Source organism: Triticum urartu, chromosome 2A (assembly GCF_056163025.1).
Source record: "Triticum urartu cultivar PI428250 chromosome 2A, HENAU_Tu73, whole genome shotgun sequence".
Classification (NCBI taxonomy): Eukaryota; Viridiplantae; Streptophyta; class Magnoliopsida; order Poales; family Poaceae; genus Triticum; species Triticum urartu.
The window spans coordinates 755,467,332-755,490,026 of record NC_141874.1 but is presented as its reverse complement, the minus strand read 5'-3'; the positions used below and the strand labels follow the sequence as shown (position 1 = coordinate 755,490,026).

The 22,695-nt window shown below is 45.8% G+C and overlaps 1 protein-coding gene across 1 annotated transcript; it reads left to right on the top strand.

Moving 5' to 3' along the window:
• Window positions 1-7,463: 7,463 nt before the first annotated feature.
• On the top strand, window positions 7,464-22,398 carry LOC147987841 (uncharacterized). Its single transcript, XM_087542520.1, has 8 exons — window positions 7,464-7,521; window positions 16,868-17,017; window positions 20,642-21,308; window positions 21,405-21,578; window positions 21,671-21,785; window positions 21,878-21,943; window positions 22,061-22,168; window positions 22,264-22,398. The coding sequence occupies exons 1-8, from the start codon at window positions 7,464-7,466 to the stop codon at window positions 22,396-22,398; spliced, it is 1,473 nt and encodes a 490-aa protein (XP_087398646.1).
• Window positions 22,399-22,695: the final 297 nt, after the last annotated feature.

Below are 22,695 nucleotides of genomic sequence, written 5' to 3'. Positions count from 1 at the left end.
TGGGAAGGGGAGTCCGGCAATAACAATCTGGACCCAACCGCACAACCCGATGCCAAACACTCTGACACAACCGGAGGCTCTGCCCCCGAGATAACACCCTCTGCTCATGAAATAATGGCGGTTATCGCCCCGTGGACGGAACCATTCCTAGCCTACCTAACTAGGCAGGAACTCCCCGAAGACCAAAATGAGGCTTGCTGCATAGTACGGCGTTCTAAAGCCTATAAAGTCCATGAGGGAGAGCTTTATAAGAAAGCACTACCGGAGTCCTTCAAAGGTGTATCTCCGAAGAGGAAGGGCGAACCCTCCTGGCTGAAATTCATGCCGGACTGGGTGGGCACCACGCTGCAGCCCGGGCCCTTGTAGGCAAGGCCTTCTGCACAGGATTTTATTGGCAGACGGCCCGGGCAGATGCGCAGGACTTAGTCCAACGATGCGTCAGTTGCCAGCTTTTTGCTAACCAAAGCCACATGCCACCCACCGCCCTTAAGACTATACCCATCACCTGGCCGTTCGTGGTCTGGGGGCTTGACATGGTTGGACCCCTTAAGGGAGGAACCCACAAGCAGAAATACCTATTGGTCATGGTAGATAAATTCACCAAATGGATAGAGGCCAAGCCCGTTAAAACGGCCGAATCCGGACCAGTGATAGACTTCATATCAGGGGTTGTACACCGTTACGGTGTTCCCCATAGTATCATCACTGATAACGGCACCAACTTCACAGCCGATGAGGTCAAACTATGGTGCAAAAACATGGGCATCAAGCTCGATTACGCCTCAGTCTATCACCCTCAAACTAATGGTCAAGTCGAACGGGCAAACGGTCTAATCATGAGCGGCATTAAACCCAGACTAGTGCGGTCCCTCAAGGAATCTAACACGCACTGGGTGGAGGAGCTCGACTCCGTACTCTGGGGGCTGCAGACCACGCCAAATCGCACTACCGGATTCACACCATTTCTTATGGTGTACGGCGCAGAGGCGGTCTTGCCCTGCGACATAATTCATGACTCACCTCGAGTGCGCATGTATGAAGAAAGAAAAGCCGAAATCGATCGGCAGGACAGTTTGGACACATTGGAGGAGGAGCGCGACATGGCAAAAGCTCGTTCCGCATTCTATCAACAGCAGGCTCGAAGATATCAAAACAGGGAAAGTATGTGCCAAAGCATATAACGTTGGCGAACTAGTTCTACGCCTGCCGGACAAGAAAAAGGACAAACTCAAGCCCAAATGGGAAGGTCCCTTCATCATCGACCAGGTCCTGACCGGCGGAGCATACCGTCTACGAAACGCATCGGATAACCGACTTGAGCCGAACCCATGGAACGCAGCCCGTCTACGAAGATTCTACGCCTAAGTGCCGGACTTCAAGTTCGTCTCCTCCCTCCGTCCGCATTCTTTATTTTTGTTTTTTGCTGTCTTTTATTTCTCTCCTTCCTCCTTCTTCTTCTTGTAGCCTTTAGAGGCTCGTCTGCGCTTTTTCCGCACTCATTATACCTGGGGGCTTCTTTAACAGAAGCTTATTTATACGGGCTTCATGCCCAACACATGTGTTAAACTTCCGCATGTACCTTTTATTCGCCATTATATGCATCGATATGACTTAAGTTTTGGCCAAGCTGGGTTGCCTGGCTCCTGTGCTTACCCCTACGTTCCCGATTGTTTGGCTAGGTGGTAAAGGGAGCACCTCTGCGATTGTTACTGCCGGGTCAGCCGGATGTGTACCTCAGACTGGGTGAAGCCGAAAGCTAGCGTTCTTAAGGGAATATTCGGTCGGTGAATTGAAAGATGATTTTTTAACTTTTTACCCATCTGCCCCCAGATGATTTTCTGCTTTCATATCAGCTTTGACATGCACTTTAGGGCATGCACCCCAGCGAAAGGAACCCTTAACGGAACTATTCTCCCTGGAAGATGCTTCTTACTACCCATGTAATATCGCATAACTAGTTGGGCACTTGTCTGATACAACAACAATGACCCCTACGCCTTGTCTCCATGCATACCACGGTTCTTATATAACCACGAGGGTATTCGGACACACTCCGGACTATTGGGTCCGGAGGTTGAAGCGAAAAGGTCCGCTACGACAAACGATCTACAATCCGGCTAGAAGACATTTCTTTCATGTCATATTTTTACATAGTCAATTCGACTCATTATATTCCTCCTCAATGCCATCTAATAGGCTATATAATTTACAATCTTGCTGGGAATACTTGGCGGCCAATTCTACTTGTCCGTACACTAAGCTTACAGGGATCTCCATCCCATCCGGCCCCACAGGTCCGACCTCGGCCATGTGGTTTGGGTCAGCCTTCGTGTACCGTGTCTTCACCATGGCCCAGGCCTCCCTGGCGCCTTGACGGCAGGCCGATATCTTCCATAGCCGGAAGCGCCGCCGTGCCCCTTGAAGCCGCTCCGCCAGCTCCCCAATACCTTCGGGTAGGGAGATTGATGGCCACAAGGCTTGACCGATGCCTTTCATCACTTGCCGGACTCGTTCGTGTAGCTGACGCAATTCGGGAAGGAGATCACCCAAAGAATTGGGCATCTCCTCCTCAGGACGACCTGTGAGCAAACCTACATACATACTTATGTTAGTCGCCTTCCTCGCCGAACTCTTTCAAAGTTCGCTCAAGCACTTACTGAAAATGCTGCGACGAAGCCGTCGATTCTCCTTCACGGAGTCAGATAACTGGGCACGAACGTCCTTCAGTTCCTCACCCAGCTTGGTGTTGGCGTCTTGGAGGTTATTCTTCTCCTGCCGCACCCTTGTAAGCACGCTCTCGCCAGCCTTTAACTGGCGCAAGAGCTGTTGCTTGTCCGGATCCAGTCCGGCGCCATCTGCAATGTTTTTGTCAGCTTTACACACACGCCACACTTCCTAAATTATTTATCTTTTGAAGCATATATTACCAGCGGGGGTCTCGGTAGCTCCCCCTGCAGCGGCTAGTGCGGCCTCAAGTTGGGCTTTGCACTCTTCGAGCTCCCGGGACAGTCGGGTATTCCTTTTTGTAAGATCCTGCTTAACAAATGATCCTTAAATCAGTTATTCTAACTATTTTAAGTCTCGGGGGCTACTGGCATATATAACTGTCAAAATTACTTACCAGTATGTCCTTCACATACTGCTCCGTGGCTCTGGCTAGTCCATCTTCAGCGGCACGGAGGTGCGCGTCTCCCGACTCAAAGGCATTCAAGGCCTCCAGGGAGAAACACGCGTCACGAAGAACTGTCCAGCGGCGCCTGTGGTTCAAGGCGCTCTCCACCTCAGAGTTGGTGGCGGACAACCTGTCGGCATCCTCTGTCAGAGGAACATCCGACGCACGTTTCGTGCTCACCTCAGCCTCCGGACCCGGCTTTGAAGCCTATCCGGGGAAGGTTCGATCGGCAACCTCTCTGGATTCAGTCCGGCGAGCGCTCTTTTTCCTGAAAATGATATCGGCGATTAGTTCGCCTTCCAGGAATCAATCCTAGGTGTATGGTGACATGCCATACCGTTGCGGCGGAGTTTCGATCCGGACTGCACTTCTTTTTAACCTGCGGGGCCGCACTGCCCTTTGTTGGTCAGCCGCCGCAGGCTCGGATTCCTGCCTCGAAGATACCCCCTGCGAAACACCATTGGTATACGGTGATCAATAATAAAGCACGGATGGGTCGTTATCTGAATTTTGGGGTCTCGGTCTCCTTTACCTGTGAGGCTAGAAATATTCCGGGGTAATCCGCCGTAATGGCGACCAACGCGTTGTCGACGCTAAGTTGGTAGAATACCCCATCGATCAACTCCACCTTTATATCCGGATCCGCTACGGAGGTCAGATCGAGGGACCGTTCTGGATCCTCGGGTTGTGGAGGCGGGCTATGTATCTTCTCCACAGTCTGGCGCAGGTCCTGCGCACAAAAAAAACCATGAAACGAGATATTTAACTACGGGAACATGGATCGGACAGATCGCAAAGATGGTTTGCTTAACCAGCTTCGAGGATTACTCGAAGAAAACTCCTTCAGTGGGTTGAGACGGAGGAAGTCCTCATCCTCTCCTTTGTACATGGCAGACAAGGTCTTCACCAGTTCGGTGACTGATTCCGGCCCTTTGCGGCCATGACGGGTGGCGTCGTCCTCCCCGTTGAAGTCCCACATGGGGTGGCCTCTTTATTGAAGCGGCTGCACTCCCCTCATAATGCAGATTGCCATGACTCCTGGCATGGTCAATCTGGCATGAGCCAGTAACCTTATTCGGCTCATCAAATAACGGACGTCCTGGTCATCTTCTCTCCGGGGGCTCCAAGGGCGCCAGCTTAGGCGCTTCTTCAGAGGAGCGTTGTTGAACTCCGGAAGGCCGATCCGAACAGGATCCGGCAGCGGGACGTCCTCCATGTAAAACCGTTCCGAAGGCCAGTCTTCGGATGCCTTCTTTGGGGTTCTGGACAGGTATCCGGTCCCGGCGATGCGCCATAGCTCGGCTCCGCCCACTTGATATATTGACCCCTCATAAGAACGGGGCACTAGGTAGAATATTCTCTTCCACAATCCGAAGTGAGCCTCAACGCCCAAGAATAGTTCGCAGAGGGCCACAAAGCCCGCGATGTGCAGGATGGAGGCAGGAGTAAGAAGGTGCAATTGGAGGCCGTAGAACTCCAAGAGCCCCCGGAGAAACGGATGGATGGGAAATCCGAGGCCTCTTACTAGATAAGAGATGAAGCACACCCGCTCTCCTTTAGAGGGATTGGGGACGCTCTCCGCTTGCTTTCCGCCCTTGTAGGTGGCAAGTCTGGCTAGAACCGGAACCAAGAAGGCTGGGGGGAGAAATCCCTTAGTTTGGAGTATAACTAGCTTGTTATGCGGGACTGAGCATCTCTCCCAATTTCCTGGCTGAGGGCTGGGAGCGCGAGAAGAGGAGCCGCGTCGACTGTCCATGATGGAATGGACTTGGGTCAGAGGCGCTCCGATGAAAGCTTGCAAAGGGGGAGATGGTATGACTCAGATCTAGATCCTTGCCCCTTTTATGGGTGGCTCATTTGCGTGGCTAGGGGGGTAATTGTAAAAATACCCTGGCTGTTCGCATTCATTCAAACACGTGGAAGATTGCCATTATTGGGCGTAGAAGCTGAAGAGCGCAACATTTATCAGAAGCCAGACACTATTTGACAAATATATGGAATTTGGAGAAGAACCCGCCTCGCAATGCCGAAGACAATCAACGCACCGGACTCATCGTCATTGAAGCCTGGTTCGGGGGCTACTGAGGGAGTCCCGGACTAGGGGGTGTCCGGATAGCCGGACTATCGTCACGGCCGGACTCCAAGACTTTGAAGATACAAGATTGAAGACTTCGTCCCGTGTCCGGATGGGACTTTCCTTGGCGTGGAAGGCAAGCTTGGCGATACGGATATGTAGATCTCCTACCATTGTAACCGACTCTGTGTAACCCTAACCTATCCGGTGTCTATATAAACCGGAGGGTTTTAGTCCGTAGGACACAACAACTTCAACATCAACAATCATACCATAGGCTAGCTTCTAGGGTTTAGCCTCCTTGATCTCGTGGTAGATCTATTCTTGTACTACCCATATCATCAATATTAATCAAGCAGGAGTAGGGTTTTACCTCCATCGAGAGGGCCCGAACCTGGGTAAAAACATCGTGTCCCTTGTCTCCTGTTACCATCCGCCTAGACGCACAGTTCGGGATCCCCTACCCGAGATCCGCCGGTTTTGACACCGACAGTTAGCATGAACCCAATCGCGGCCTAATATAACACTATAGTTACCTTGCACCTCGGTGATGAAGAATCTGGTGGCCAAAGTTTTACTTCCCACGGTGAGTTCCATGCACATCACACCTTTGGCCTCTCTTTTTTCTTTTCCCTCAAATCCATTAAGTACCATATTGGTCTTCATCAATGCATCATCATATAACCCCAACTTCTTGAAGACTGAGTAGGGCATAAGATTTACCACGGCACCACCATCAACGAGCATCCTAGCAACCGGCGATCCATTAATATGACCTTTGAGGTACAACGGCTTCAAGTGTTTCAACGGTTCTTGTGGCTTCTCGAAGATAGCATTCTTAGGACCAAAATCCAGCTGGGCTACCTCCCCTGCTTCACCTATAGCACGAAACTTGGCAGGTAAGTAATATACCATATTAATATCCATGCCTTCCCGAACCGGCGTAGATTCATAACACTAGTAGAAAAGGGGGCAAAGGTCCAGGCCGGGTCAGCCCATTAGTCCCGGTTCAGTCCAGAACCGGGACCCATGGTGGCATTGGACCCGGTTCGTGAGCCCCGGGGGCCGGCCGGGCCACGTGGGCCATTGGTCCCGGTACGTCTGTACCTTTTGGTCCCGGTTGGTGGGACGAACCGGGACCAATGGGCCTCGCTCCTGGCCCACCACCATTGGTCCAGGTTGGTGGCTTGAACCAGGACCAACGGCTAAATAATGAAGAAAACAAAACAAAAAAACTGGAAAAAAAATAAAAAAAGCAACAATAAGTACTTATTTATTTTCTTTTATGATAATTCTTTTTGCTATTAAAGTTTGTAACAAAATTCTAATTACTTATTTATTTTCTTTTATGATAATTGTTTTTGCTTTTAATTTTTTGAACAAATTCTAATTACTTATTTATTTTCTTTTATGATAATTCTTTTTGCTATGAAAGTTTGTAACAAAATTCTAATTACTTATTTATTTTCTTTTATGATAATTCTTTTTGCTTTTAATGTTTTGAACAAAATTCTAATTACTTATTTATTTTCTTTTATGATAATTCTTTTTGCTATTAAAGTTTGTAACAAAATTCTAATTACTAATTTATTTTCTTTTATGATAATTCTTTTTGCTTTAAATATTTTGAACAAAATTCTAATTACTTATTTATTTTCTTTTATGATAATTCTTTTTGCTATTAAAGTTTGTAACAAAATTCTAATTACTAATTTATTTTCTTTTATGATAATTCTTTTTGCTTTTAATGTTTTGAACTAAATTCTAATTACTTATTTATTTTCTTTTATGATAATTCTTTTTGCTATTAAAGTTTGGAACGAAATTCTAATTACTTATTTATTTTCTTTTATGATAGTTCTTTTTGCTTTTAATGTTTTGAACTAAATTCTAATTACTTATTTATTTTCTTTTATGATAATTCTTTTTGCTATTAAAGTTTGTAACAAAATTCTATATAATTTTAGTTTCAATAATACTAGAGGTTTATAAAAGCTTTTTAGTTGATTCCTTTAGTACCACTTCTAAGCTGTTACAAAGGCATTTTATTTGGTACAGGTTTTAAGGCTGGGGCCCCACGAGCACCTTTTAGTACCGGTTCGTGGCATGAACCGGTAAAAGAGTATTTTAGTTGATTCTTTCTGCAGCTGTTTTTTAGTCCCACCTCGCCAAGCGAGAGGCACTCGCAGCGGTTTATAAGCCCTGAGTGTAGAGACGATGAAGGGAGAAGCGCAGTGCTCACCTGCACGTTGGCCTGAAGCTAAGCAACGTGCAGGTGAGCATTGCGCCTCTCTTTTATTTTGGCATGGTATCATCATTTCATACGGAAACTTGTCTGTTACAACATGCATTTCAAATGAACTACAAAAAGGTTGAAAGTTGGCATGGTATCATCATAATAGTTGTGGAGAAAGTCTTCACTTTTTGTTGTAAGTAAAAACGAAAAAAGTGTTTTCAAATTTGAAAACTAATGGCACTAACAAAAAGTTATAATTTTTCTAAAACTAAAAGCAAAAAGAATTAAAAAATAAAGCAAAAAACAAAAGAAAATAAAGTGTGCAGAAAACAAAACAAAAAAACTGGAAAAAAATAAAAATAGCAACAATAACTAAAGAAAACAAAAAAACAAAAAAGTGATTCCTACTGGGCCCCCACGGCCTGAATACGACTAGAAACCCTACCAAGGGCTAGGATTCAGGCCCGCAGAAGGCCCAGCAGGCCCACAGGCAAAGCAGTGTCAGATTAGGCCCATAGGCCTGCAGTTCAGGGGAGTTCGAGAGAGGAGGCAACAGTGCTTATAAGTAGGTGGTCGACGCTATCAACTAGCGAGGTGGGACTAAACTCGCACCACCACGCCGCTGTGCAAGGCCATTGGTCCTGGTTGGTGGCACGAACCGGGACCAATGCCACCCTTTGGTACCGGTTAGTGGCACCAACCGGGACCAATGACCCCCTTTAGTCCCGGTTCATGCCGCTAACCGGGACCAAAGGCCGCCGCTTCCCTCCCTTTCAGCTGCTGAAAAGAGGCCTTTGGTCCCGGTTGGTGCCACCAACCGGGACTAAAGGGGGCATTGGTCCCGGTTGGTCTGACGAACCGGGACCAATGCTTTGCCTATATAAGCAGCACTCATGAAAATTTGGTTCAGTTCCTTGTTCCCCGCGCCTGACGCCGCCAAGCTGCCCGTCTCCACCTCGCCGTCGCCGTCGTCGCCCCGCGCAGTCCCGCGCCGCCCCGACCCCGTCGCCGCCCCGCGCCGTCCCGCGCCTCCCCGTCGCCGTCGCCGTTGTCGTCGCCGTCCCCTGCCCGTCGCCCTCGCTGCGCCCCTCACGCCGTGGCCATCCCGTGAGCAAATTTTTTGTTAGATTTTTTTGTAGTTCATAGATTTTTTTTGTTAGATGTGTAGTTTATAGATTTTTTTTTTCATATTGTGTAATTTGTTCATATATTGTTAGATTTTTTTTTCTGTTAATAGATTTTTTTGGTGATATTATTGTTGAATATGCATGTTTGTATGTTCGTATATATGCAAAGATCAAATAGGTCAATTTTTTATGATTTTTTTTCTGTTCATAGAATTTTTATGATTTTTTTCTGTTGTAATTTTGTTCATAGAATTTAGTTGATTTTTTTGTTCATATAATTTTCTTTCTCAATTTATGTATATGTTCATATTGTGTATGTATAGGAAAATTGTGCATGATCAAAGTCATTTATGAATATGTTCATATTTAGAATAGAGGAAAAAGGAAAAAAATAAGAAGAGAAAGTGTTCAATATAATTAGTTAGAAAAATAATAGAACTATAGTTAAACTAGTTTATTTTTAGTAAGTACTACTTTATTTTATTTATAGTAAGTGCTTCATATATAGTTGAACTAGCTAGTTGATTTAATAAACCAATTTATTTTACTATATATAGAAGTAGTTTATTTTTAGTAAGTACTACTTTATTTATTTATAGTATAAGTGCTTAGTAGTTGAACTAGTTGATTTAATTAATAAAACTACTTTATTTAACTATATATAGAAGTAGTTCCCGCATCGACGTCGACGATGCCTATCCCGCATTCTCGTCGTCTTCGACTCGGCGGTGGAGGCCTGCTTGATCAGGGCCATGTTCGGGACTGGGCTCCGCCGGGCTGGTATTGGGAGGTGCTACCTTCTGGGGGACGTAGGTTGGTGAGGAGGCAGCCCGTTGTTGACCCGATCCTTGTTTGGTGGCGGTAACGTGGGCCAGTGACGGTGCCGAGGCTTTCGAACACCGCGAAGGTGGTACGTCACCGTGTCAGCGAGGAGGACTAGCACGTCCGTCGCTACATGGTTGCGTTGGAGGGCAGGTTCGTCAATACCTGGCAGGTTCTTCAGGGATCTCACTAGAGCTATGATCCTGTGATCGTTCCTTATCTTTGGGTGTCCACAGCCCGTGACGATACCCGTCGGGTGCTACGGTTCCAGCTGTATTAATTAGCGATGCTATATGTATGATAGAATTCGAGGAGTATTCGACGATGTACGGACACAAGAGATGATGTACTTTTGGTTATAATTGAATGCATGCTAATTTGAATACTACTTTATTTTACGATTTGGTTTTGCTTATTGAATGCTCATATTGGAAAAGTACTCCTAGTTTGAATGCTAAAATTGAAGAGCACTCTATGCAGAAATCTTGGAGCCCCCTCCATCATCCACACCGTCGTGGGGGTGGCTTCTCCTTCATTCCCGTGTGCTAGACAATTTGTTGTAATAATGCACTCAGGAATGAAAGGAGGAGCTACGTACCATCACCGATAGTCAACCCGTGATTAATAATAATGATCTAATTTAGGTTTTTTAGTACATATATTTAATTGTACAAGTTTAATATTTGAATTATGAACTTAGGCCGGAAATGTCATACTCGGACGACGAAAACTGCCCGGGGGAGTGCGACTGGTGCCACGACGACCGAGGTATGTGCGACAGGTTCATTGAGCTGGACGAAGATCGGCGCTTCAGCATTAAGCTCGAGGAGACCTTCGATGTTCATACAGTACACAACGACGACAATTGTTTTTTTGTAATTAAGCACGACTTCAACTATTTTAACGTGTATTTTTCATCTTTTCCAATTCGACTAGCTTATCCCATGCTATTCAAGACGCTATGTCTTGGAGAGGATGGGTTTTGAAGACCATGAAAGTATGGAAACCAAAATTTTTCTCCTAAGGACCCATCATGGTGTGGATTTTAAATTAAAGCTGTACAATGCTGAGAGTGTAACCCATTTTGGTTGCAAAAATCGAGAAGCACTTTGCAAGATGTATGGTTTTGATGAGGGTATGCTTGTCACCATGGATCTTGGTGATCCTACAATCTAGCAAGACAATATGCGCATTTGGGTCCTTGTGGATACACCTCCAATTCTTCCCCCATGTGAGCTTAACATAGTTATTAAGTAATTTATATTGTTTATTTCAAAATAGTTGACAGCTTGTTTCCATTGACAGCTTATTTTCATTCTTCAAAGAATGTGCAGAAAATGGTAGACAAAACCCACTACACCGATGGCTCTGAATTAACTTATAAGGAGAAAAATCATCTAATCGCATTTTGTACTGATCTTGAAAATTACAATGTCTACAATCGAACTCCTCAACATTATGGTCAATACGTGCCACTAGTGCACGTGTTGAACTACGGTAACTAACATGGAGATACCCTGGTAAGATTTTTTACTATGACGACATCCCTGCATCTTTTTAAATACTTCTAAAACTAGTACCACTAGTAGAAAAGGGGGCATTGGTCCAGGCCGGGTCAGCCCATTAGTCCCAGTTCAATCCAGAACCGGGACCAATGGTGGCATTGGACCCGGTTCGTGAGCCCCGGGGGCCGGTCGGGCCACGTGGGCCATTGGTCCCGGTTCGTCTGGATCTTTTGGTCCCGGTTGGTGGGACAAACCGGGACCAATGGGCCTTGCTCCTGGTCCACCACCATTGGTCTCGGTTGGTGCCACGAACTGGGACCAAAGGCTGCCCTTTAGTCCCGGTTCGCGCCACCAACCGGGACCAATGAGGTGCCTATATATACCCCCTCGCGTAAGAGCAGAGCACACTGCTCTGTTTTTTCTGGCAGCCGAGGGGGAGAGGGCTTGGTGGTGCTCTAGCTCACCTCCTATGCACACAAGGTGTTCGATGGAATGCCCGAGCCACACTACTTAAGCTTTCTCCTCTCCAAGCTCGACCTCCAAGCTCCATTTTCCTCAATATTTGTCTAGGTTTAGCGGTCCATCACGCCCCGTACCCGTCTTCACCGCCGTCGATCACCCGCGCCGATCTCATCGCCGGCACCACCGTGGTGAGCCTCTTGTTCTTATCTTCTTTCTGAAAGGAAAAATATTCTTACTTGTATGTTTAGATAGATACTTGTATTATTTTCTTACTTTTATTATTGCATCTTATATAGTGCGATGGTTTTGGTATCCGCCCCCGTCGGCCCTTGTCCTGTCTATGATTCGGATGTGGTATATATTATCTTTTCATAACTATTGGTTCATTTATTGTTTATGAAAATTATGCCGACCAACGTGACATAGATTTTATTTATCTAGGAGGTTGTTGAACCGGAAATTCCAACCGACCCTATTGTCGAGAGGTTAAATTTAGTTGAAGAACAAAACAATTTTTTGAAGAAAAAAATAAAAAAACTTGAGGAGGAGAAGATGATATTGGAGTTGCATGTTGCGGATGTCGTCGATGATCACAAGATCAAGATGGATGCAATGCGCTTGAAGATTAGAAAGATTAGAAAATATGCCATTCATACCGAGGGTTGGTATCATTATGCCGTTGGATCAGTTGTTACCTTGGTTGCGATTATGATCACATTTGTTTTAGAATTGAAATGTTTTACATAGTTTCAATGTATGGTTTAATTAATTTAGATGCTCTGCAGAGCTTTATGTTGTTCTGTAATGATTTTCGCTTGAAGATGAGAACTATGTATGTACTTTTGTTTTAATGTGATGATGAACTTCTATTAATTTGGTCACTTAGTTATCTATTCATGATGTTCTGTAATGATTTTTGACACACTTAATTATATATAATGCACGCAGATTAACCGGCAATGGGTGTACGGTGACAGACGCACCTCCGAGTACATTAAGGGCGTGCATGATTTTCTCGAAGTGGCCGAGGCAAACAAGCAGAATGGTTTTATGTGTTGTCCATGCCCTATATGTGGGAATACGAAGTCTTACTCTGACCGGAAAATCCTTCACACCCACCTGCTTTGCAAGGGTTTCATGCCACACTATAATGTTTGGACGAGGCACGGAGAAATAGGGGTTATGATGGAAGACGGCGAAGAAGAAGAGTACGATGGCAACTATGTGCCCCCTGAATACGGTGATGTTGAACATCAAGAGGAACCAGACGATGTGCACGATGATGCTGCAACGGGCAAAGCTGCTGAAGATCAAGAGGAACCAGACGATGTGATCGATGATGATGATCTCCGCCGGGTCATTGTCGATGCAAGGACGCAATGCGAAAGTCAAAAGGAGAAGCTGAAGTTCGATCGCATGTTAGAGGATCACAAAAAAGGGTTGTACCCCAATTGCGAAGATGGCAACACAAAGCTTGGTACCATACTGGAATTGCTGCAGTGGAAGGCAGAGAATGCTGTGCCAGACAAAGGATTTGAGAAGCTACTGAAAATATTGAAGAAGAAGCTTCCAAAGGATAACGAATTGCCCGACAGTACATACGCAGCAAATAAGGTCGTATGCCCTCTAGGATTAGAGGTGCAGAAGATACATGCATGCCCTAATGACTGCATCCTCTACCGTGGTGCGTACAAGGATCTGAACGCATGCCCGGTATGCGGTGCATTACGGTATAAGATCAGACGAGATGACCCTGGTGATGTTGATGGTGACCCCCCCAGGAAGATGGTTCCTGCGAAGGTGATGTGGTATGCTCCTATAATACCACGGTTGAAACGTCTGTTCAGAAAAGGAGAGCATTCCAAGTTGATGCGATGGCACAGTGAGGACCGTAAGAAAGACAGGAAGTTGAGAGCACCCGCTGATGGGTCGCAGTGGAGAAAAATCGAGAGAAAGTACTACGCTGAGTTTGCACGTGACCCAAGGAACGTATGGTTTGCTTTAAGCGCGGATGGCATTAATCCTTTCGAGGAGCAGAGCAGCAATCACATCACCTGGCCCGTGACTCTATGTATGTATAACCTTCCTCCTTGGATGTGCATGAAGCAGAAGTTCATTATGATGCCAGTTCTCATCCAAGGCCCTAAGCAACCCGGCAACGACATTGATGTGTACCTAAGGCCATTAGTTGAAGAACTTTTACAGCTGTGGAATGGAAACAGTGTACGTACGTGGGATGAGCACAAACAGGAGGAATTTGACCTAAAGGCGTTGCTATTCGTGACCATCAACGATTGGCCCGCTCTCAGTAACCTTTCAGGACAGACAAACAAGGGATACCATGCATGCACGCACTGTTTACTTGACATCCAAAGTATATACCTGGGAAGCTGCAGGAAGAATGTGTACCTGGGCCATCGTCGATTTCTTCCGACCAACCATCAATGTCGAAAGAAAGGCAAGCATTTCAAAGGCGAGGCAGATCACCGGAAGAAGCCTGCCATGTGTATCGGTGATCACGTACTTGCTATGGTCAATGATTTACACTAATCTTTGGAAAGGGTCCCGGCGCACTAGCTGTTCTGAATGACGCCGGGGGACACGCACCCATGTGGAAGAAGAAATCTATATTTTGGGACCTACCTTACTGGAAAGACCTAGAGGTCCGCTCTTCAATTGACGTGATGCACATGACGAAGAACCTTTGCGTGAACCTGCTAGGCTTCTTGGGCGTGTATGGAAAGACAAAAGATACAGCTGAGGCACGGGAGGACCTGCAACGTTTGCACAAAAAAGACGGCATGCCTCCAAAGCAGTATGAAGGTCCTGCCAGCTATGCCCTTACCAAAGAAGAGAAGGAAATCTTCTTTGAATGCCTGCTTAGTATGAAGGTCCCGACTGGCTTCTCGTCGAATATAAAGAGAATAATAAATATGGCAGAGAAAAACTTTTAGAACCTAAAGTCTCATGACTGCCACGTGATTATGACGCAACTGCTTCCGGTTGCATTGAGGGGGCTTCTACCGAAAACGTCTGATTAGCCATTGTGAAGCTATGTGCATTCCTCAATGCAATCTCTCAGAAGGTGATCGATCCAGAAATCATACCAAGGCTAAGGAGTGATGTGGTGCAATGTCTTGTCAGTTTCGAGCTGGTGTTCCCACCATCCTTCTTCAATATCATGACGCACGTCCTAGTTCATCTAGTCGACGAGATTGTCATTCTGGGCCCCGTATTTCTACACAATATGTACCCCTTTGAGAGGTTCATGGGAGTCCTAAAGAAATATGTCCGTAACCATGCTAGGCCAGAAGGAAGCATCTCCATGGGCCATCAAACAGAGGATGTCATCGGGTTTTGTGTTGACTTCATTCCTGGCCTTAAGAAGATAGGTCTCCCTAAATCGCGGTATGAGGGGAGACTGACTGGAAAAGGCACGCTTGGAAGGGACTCAATAATATGCAGGGACAGATATTCTTGGTCTCAAGCACGCTACACAGTTCTACAGAACTCTACCTTGGTGACCCCGTATGTCGATGAACACAAGAACAGTCTGCGCTCCAAACACCCGGAGCAGTGCGACGACTGGATTACATGTGAACACATCAGGCCTTTCAGCAGTTGGTTGGAAACACGTCTCAGAGGTGACAACACTGTTTGTGATGAGCTGTACTTGTTGTCCAGGGGACCATCTTCGACTGTTACAATTTGGAAAGGATACAAGATAAATGGGAATACATTTTACACGATTAACCAAGATAAAAAGAGCACCAACCAAAACAGCGGTGTCCGCTTTGATACAACAACCGAGAGGGGAAAGGACACGTATTATGGTTACATAGTGGACATATGGGAACTTGACTACGGACATGATTTTAAGGTTCCTTTGTTTAAGTGCAAATGGGTCAATCTGTCAGGAGGCGGGGTACAGGTAGACCCACAGTACGGAATGACAATAGTGGATCTGAAAAATCTTGGGTACACTGACGAATCGTTCGTTCTAGCCAATGATGTGGCACAAGTTATCTATGTGAAGGACATGTCTACCAGACCGAGGAAAAGAAAAGATAAGGAAGCGAATACATCATACGATGAGCCAAAGCGCCACATAGTTCTTTCAGGAAAAAGGGACATCGTGGGAGTGGAGGGCAAGACAGACATGTCTGAAGATTATGAAAAGTTTCATGAAATTCCTCCCTTCAAAGTCAAGGCTGACCCCAGCATCCTGATAAACGATGAAGATTATCCATGGTTACGGTGCAATAAGCAAATGACACAAGTGAAGAAAAAGTGAAGACTTTCTCCCGCAACTATTATGATGATACCATGCCAACTTTGTAACAGACGATATTATGATACCATGCCAACTTTCAACTTTCAACTTTTTCAGAGTTCATTTGAAATGCTTTAATGTCTTATGGTTCGGCCCTCGTAAGAAAATAAATAATGCAGAAAACAAAACAAAAAACTGGAAAAAATAAAAATAGCAACAATAAGTATTTTGTTGTAAGTAGAAACAAAATAAAATAAATAAAGCAAAAAAGAAAACAAAAAAGTGTATTCAAATTTGAAAACTAATGGCACTAACAGAAAGTTTATAATTTTTCTAAAACTAAAAGCAATTTTTTTTAAAAAAATAAAGCAAAAAACAAAAGAAAATAAATAATGCAGAAAGCAAAACAAAAAAACTGGAAAAAAAATAAAAATAGCAACAATAAGTATTTTTTTGTAAGTAGAAACAAAATAATAATAAATAAAGCAAGAAACAAAACAAAAAAACAAAAAAAATGTTTTCAAATTTGAGAACTAATGGCACTAACAGAAAGTTTATAATTTTTCTAAAACTAAAAGCAAAAAGAATTAAAAAATAAAGCAAAAAAACAAAAGAAAATAAATAATGCAGAAAACAAAACAAAAAAACTGGGAAAAAAATAGCAACAATAAGTAAAGAAAAAAAAGTGCCTCCTACTGGGCCCCCATGGCCTGAATACGACTAGAAACCCACCATGGGCCAGGATTCAGGCCCACAGGAGGCCCAGTAGGCCCATCAGGCAAAGCAGTAGTAAGTAGGCCCATAAGCCTGAAGTGGAGAGGAGCTCGAGAGGGGTGCGGCAGTGGGGCTTATAAACCACTGCGCGCCCCTCTCAGCTAGCGAGGTGGGACTAAACTGTCGTGCCGCACCGTGCCAGCACACGACCATTGGTCCCGGTTGGTGACACCAACCGGGACTAAAGGGGGGCATTGGTCCCGGTTCGCCACGAACCGGGACCAATGCCCACCCTTTAGTCCCGGTTGGTGGCACCAACCGGGACCAAATGCCGCCGCTTCCCGCCCTTTGGGCTGCTAAAAAGAGGCCTTTGGTCCCGGTTGGTGGCACGAACCGGGACGAAAGGGTGTATTAGTCCCGGTTGGTGCCACGAACCGGGACCAATGCTCTTGATATATATATATATATACAACACTTAGCAGTTTTCGACCAAATCCCCCACTTCTCCCCCGATGCCCCCTGCTCCTCCTCGTCGCCGTCGCTGTCGCCGCCCGACGCCCCTGCTCCACCTGCCGTCGCCGCCGCCACCGACGCCGTCAGGCTGGTCGCCTTCGCCGTCACCGCCGCCCCCTGTGAGCAGTCCCGCGCACCTGCGTGGCCGCCGCGCCGCCGCCCCTGCCATGCATTTTTTTGTATATATGTGTATATATGCATTTTTTGTGTGTATATGTGTATATATGTGTATATATGCGTTTGTATGTGTATTTTTTTGTGTATATGTGTATATATGTATGTTTATGTATGTGTATATACTAACAACCTAAATATAATGTTCATAGCATTTTTTTGTTTATGTATGTTTTTTAATATATGTATTAATTTTTTATTTAGGTTGTTAGTATTAGGTTTTAGGTAAGTGCATTTTAGTTTAGTGTAGAGGAAAAAGTAAAATAAGAAGAGGAAAAAAGAAGAAAAAGAAGAGGAGAAGAAGAAAGGAATAGAGGAGAAGAAGAAAAAATAGAAAATATTCTATTTTTTCTTCTTTTCCTCTATTCCTTTCTTCTTCTCCTTTTTTTTCTTCTTTTTTTCTTCGATCTTCTCCTCTGTCGTCGTCAATATACCCCCCCTCGGCCCTCTCGCTCGACCAAAACTCTCGAGGACACCCAAACCCTAGAGAAAAAACGATGTTGGTCTCCTACCCCCTCCCGTTGCGCCCCTACCCGACAAACTCTCTTGAGGCCACTCAAATTTACCAAGTTAAAAGAGCATTGTCGTCGAGGCCACCCCAAACCCTTGAAGCGTTGTGTCGAGGCCACCCCAAACCCTTGAAGCATTTTTTTGTTTATATATATGTTTTTTAATATATGTATTAATTTTTATTTAGGTTGTTAGTATTAGGTTTTAGGTTAGTGCATTTTAGTTTAGTGTAGAGGAAAAAGTAAAATAAGAAGAGGAAAAAAGAAGAAAAAGAAGAGGAGAAGAAGAAAGGAATAGAGGAGAAGAAGAAAAAATAGAATTTTTTCTATTTTTTCTTCTTCTCCTCTATTCCTTTCTTCTTCTGCTCTTTTTTTTCTTCTTCTTTTTTCTTCGATCTTCTCCTCTGTCGATATACCCCCCCTTGGCCCTCTCGCTCGATCAAAACTCTCGAGGACACCCAAACCCTAGAGAAAAAACGATGTTGGTCTCCTACCCCCTCCCGCTGCGCCCCTACCCGACAAACTCTTTTGAGGCCACCCAAATTTACCAAGTTAAAAGAGCGTTGTCATCGAGGCCACCCCAAACCCTTGAAGCGTTGTGTCGAGGCCACCCCAAACCCTAGAGAAGCAGCGTCGAGGCCACTAATTAACATGATTCCTTATTGTCATTAGCTAGCTAGTTCTACGTTTGCCACTAATATATATCCATCTGTACCATGAATGTTTGAATAATAATTGACATGTTGTAAATATTTGCAGAAACTATGGAGCACTACTGAGATGAAGCAACAGGAGAGATGTTGGGGGAGATAATCGCAGAAGGAACTGATGTCGTTGCGTCATTTTTCATCGACGTCGTTCGTCCGGAAGGACTGGGTGAAGAAGAGGGCTATGTTCATGATGGCTCCGGCCCATTAATGCTGGTACAAGAAGAGGGCTATGTTCATGATGACTCCGGTGATGACCCAATGGAGGTACAAGAAGGAGGCCGTGCTGACTGCTCCGATGACCGAACCGAGTCCGGCCAGGTATATATATATTAGTTAAGCACGTGCTGACTAGTTAATTGATGCATTCATTGTTTTGGTATATGTACACATATTAATTAACTCTCGTCTTTCTCCCTTTTTCTAGCCCTCCGGATCGAGCACAACTTCGGTAAGGAGATGAGGCCCGAAGAAAAAGTCGAGCTCAGATGAAAAGTTTGAGATCACAGCAATCGCGCGCGACGGTGAACCGATTGAACCCATCCGGACAAAGAATGCATTTGTTGCTCAGTGCGGGGTTCTTGTTAGGGACAAGATCCCGATCAGCATCCACCAATGGTATAAGCCTAAGGAGGAAGACCCTCAGGTGTCTTATGTCAATGATATGCAGAAAGATGATCTTTGGACTGAGCTGAAGGCAAATTTCACCCTACCGCCAGAGGAGGATCTGGAGAAGCCAGTTAAAGAGCAATTAATCAAGTCTTGTGCTCTTAAGAAGATGGCAGGCCTATTCAGGAGGTGGAGGAAAGAGCTGAAAAAGTTTGTCGCCAAATAAGAGACACCAGAATTCATCGGCAAATATGAGAAGATCAGAGATCACTGGCCCGCATTTGTGGCCTACACGACATCGGAAAAGAGTAAGAAGATGTCGGCGACAAACAAGCAAAATGCTGCGAAGAAGAAGTTTCACCATTGCACGGGGTCAGGTGGCTACCTGCAAGCTCGGCCTAAGTGGTCCAAGGCTGAGAATGATCTGCTTGATAAAGGGATCGAACCAGAGACAACGAGATGGCCAGACCGTTGCCGGACTTGGTTCTTCGGGGCTGGTGGAACCTTGGACCCTGTAACAGGGGAGTGCCGTTGGACGGACGAGCAACTAAAAACACCAGTCACAAGGCTTCGGCAGTATATCCGTGCAGATCAGCAAGGGACGTTTGTTCCAAACAGGGAGAAGGACGAGCTCACAATGGCCCTCGGGAATCCTGAGCACCCTGGACGGACACGAGGCATGCCAGGCTCCATTCCGTGGAAGGTTGGTTTCCCGGACGCAGGGGGTTACAAAACCCACGAGAGGAGGAAGAAACTGGAGCAGAGCCAACTGCAGGCGCTGCACGAAAGGGTAATGGGGCTAGAGGAACGAGAAGCAGATCGCGAAAAACGACCTGCCGAAGCTTCCCCCGAAGCTACCCCGCCATCTCAGCGGAGAAGCAATGTGGCTTCCACGGAGCTGCTTCAACTGGAGCATGTCTTGACGTCTCCTGCCAGCTATCCCATGGATGCTATCACGGGGACTCAAAATTGCCACATTATGACGCGATGGATGAATTTGAAGGTCAAGGCGGCTGTTGGCTCTGTTTATCCTACTGAAAAAGGCGCAACTTTTCACTGCCGGCCGATTCCAGAAGGATATGCCAGGGTGATGGTGGATGAAATAACGGAGGGATTTGAGGACCTCCAGCTTGACTACCCTACCGGTGAAGGGGAGACTAGGCTGGGTTCTGCTCTGAAGACTCCATGCCTATGGCGGAAGGAGCTCATCAACCTTCCGAACTAGACGCCTCCGCCTCCTCCTCCTCCTTCGGCGAGTCAGGGCACTCCGCCTCCTCCACCGCCTCCTCCTCCCGCGAGTGTCGATCAGGGCACTGGGCCTCCTTCTCCGACGTGTGGCGGCACTCCACCTCCTTCTCCGCCTGCGCCCGCGTGCCCGTGCAGCCAGCAGCCTCCTCCTTCTCCGGCGCGTGGTGGCACTCGCCTCCTTCTCCGCCTGCGCCGGCATGCCCGAGCAACCAGCAGCCTCCTCCTTCTCCGGCGCGTGATGGCACTCCGCCTCCTTCTCCGCCTGCGCCGGCGCACCCGAGCAGCCAGCACCTTCCTCCTCCGCCTCGCCAGCAAGGGCGGAAGAGACCCACCGCCGCCCCGGCTGCTCCGGCGCGTCGTAGTCCTTCTCCTCCGCCTAAGCAAGCACGAAATAAGATAGGCGCCACAGCCGCTCCGACTGCTCCGGCGTCTAGCAGTACAGCAGCCAGCAGAGGCGGGAGGCAATACAGATACGGTGCACCTCTCAACCCTCTAGATAAGTTACCGTACGAGAGGACCGAGGAGGAAAACCAGACGATCGTGCGGGCCCACGTGAAGGACTTCTTTGAAGGGGTGAAAGCAAAGAGACATCCACCTACGGAGGAGAAGGTAGATCCGGTGAAAGAAAAGCGCACTATCGATGCCCTGAGGAAACCACCAAAGTCTCCGCTGAGAACCAACTATCAGCGCATTACTGAACAGACATATCTCGAAGCCCAGCGGTCGGGAAGTACTGTCAGTGATAAAACGTTAAAAGAACGAGCAGAGGGGAAAAAAATTGCCCAGCTCGGCGAACAAGCACATCAATCGTGCCCCCCGCTCAATGTGTCTAATGCTCCGGGGATGGTGGCCAGTTATGGCAATCTTGCAGATTACCTGCCTGACGATCAACTTCCTGATTTCTTGGAGGTGGACGAACACAAATACGAGTACGGGAAGCCTCTCGTCAAAGATGAAAAATCTCTGACAACTATGATGCGAAGATTCCATAATTGGTACATGAAAACCTGCAGAGAGTCTGGGGGAACGAATGCTTTGTATCTGAATATTAAAGAGGAGCACGACCTCGTTGCAAATGATCTGTTGACTGTTCCATTTGATGAGTTCTTTGTGTTCTTCAATCAAAAGGCCCTCGATAAACTAATGGTCTTTTGCTACTGTCTGTAAGTACTATTTCTGTCATTAAGTCTCTCCATATATATAGCTCGGCTCTTTCATTGCATGTATTTATAATTAATTATCCTCACTATATTATGCAGATTGAAGATCGTCGAGTGCAAAAAACAAGAAATGTATGATATTGGGTTCATTAACACAAATACCATAGATGAATTTCTGGTTAAAAAGCACCCCGCAGAGGCCGAGGAGAACTTGCTACAATCATTGATCAAAAATCAAAACAAAGATTTAATACTCTTTCCTTACAACTCCAAGTGAGTGTTACTGTCGTGTGCATATTCGGTTTCCCTTATTACTCGAGCGAGGTTATAGTAATGTAATTGATGAGTTATGCATGCGTGCGCAGATTCCACTATGTTCTTCTGGAGATTAAGCTTGAGCGGGGAGTAGTAAACGTCTTAGACTCGAGAAGAAAAGATCCCCAAACCTATGCGGACATGACTAAAATACTCAACAAGTATGTTCAATCGATCATTTATCGCACCATATCGGCAACTTTTTGTTCATTTCTTGATATCTCAAGTAATAATATTTATTTTCTTTGTCTTGCAAGGTTTGGAAACAGTACACCACAGAAGTTCCGAGACTGCCGAAGGAGCTGCGATATACATACCCGAAAGTAAGTACTACTAGCTAGCTAGTTGCGCGCATCTCCCGTTGATTCTATAGCTGTACTTTATCAATGCCATTTATAATGCTTCATTATCAGTTTGATTTACCTCTATTTCTCGTAAAGTGCTTGTGGCAGGAACAAGGGAATGATTTCTGTGGATACTATGTGTGCGAGTTCATCTACAACGCGACTTTAAAACATAAGCGGGGCTACTCTAAAAGACAATATGAAGTGCGTAAGCAATAATATTCACAATTTCAATTTATTACACCATCATTTCTGTTGAGTTTCATTCATATATGTATTAACCCCCTTCTTCAAAATAGAAGTGGCAGATGTGGGATGAACTCCTAGAACAAGATCGCATGAAAGCAATTCAAGAGGAATTGGCGGGATTCTTTCTTGACCACGTCATCAATAAAGCCAGAGAATATCATGTGGAAATTGATTTCAATTGCTAGGGTATGTAAGAGATTTTACATATTGTATATGTATGTAGCCAGTAGCGTCGGATAGATAATACAAAGACTTGTCGTTCGACCAATCTCTCGGAGAAGGAGAGGTCGATCGATCACTTCTCTCGGTATGCATGAGAACTTCTGTACTTAATGGTTCCCTTCATTTTCTTACTAGCTAGCGTGTCGAGGGCCTCTCTATGTACAGTACGTAGCGTCGACCAAGCATGGACATAAGAGAGGACACTTCTCTCTATTAATTAGCTAGCTAACACAATATATTAAACACCTAAATTAACCCCC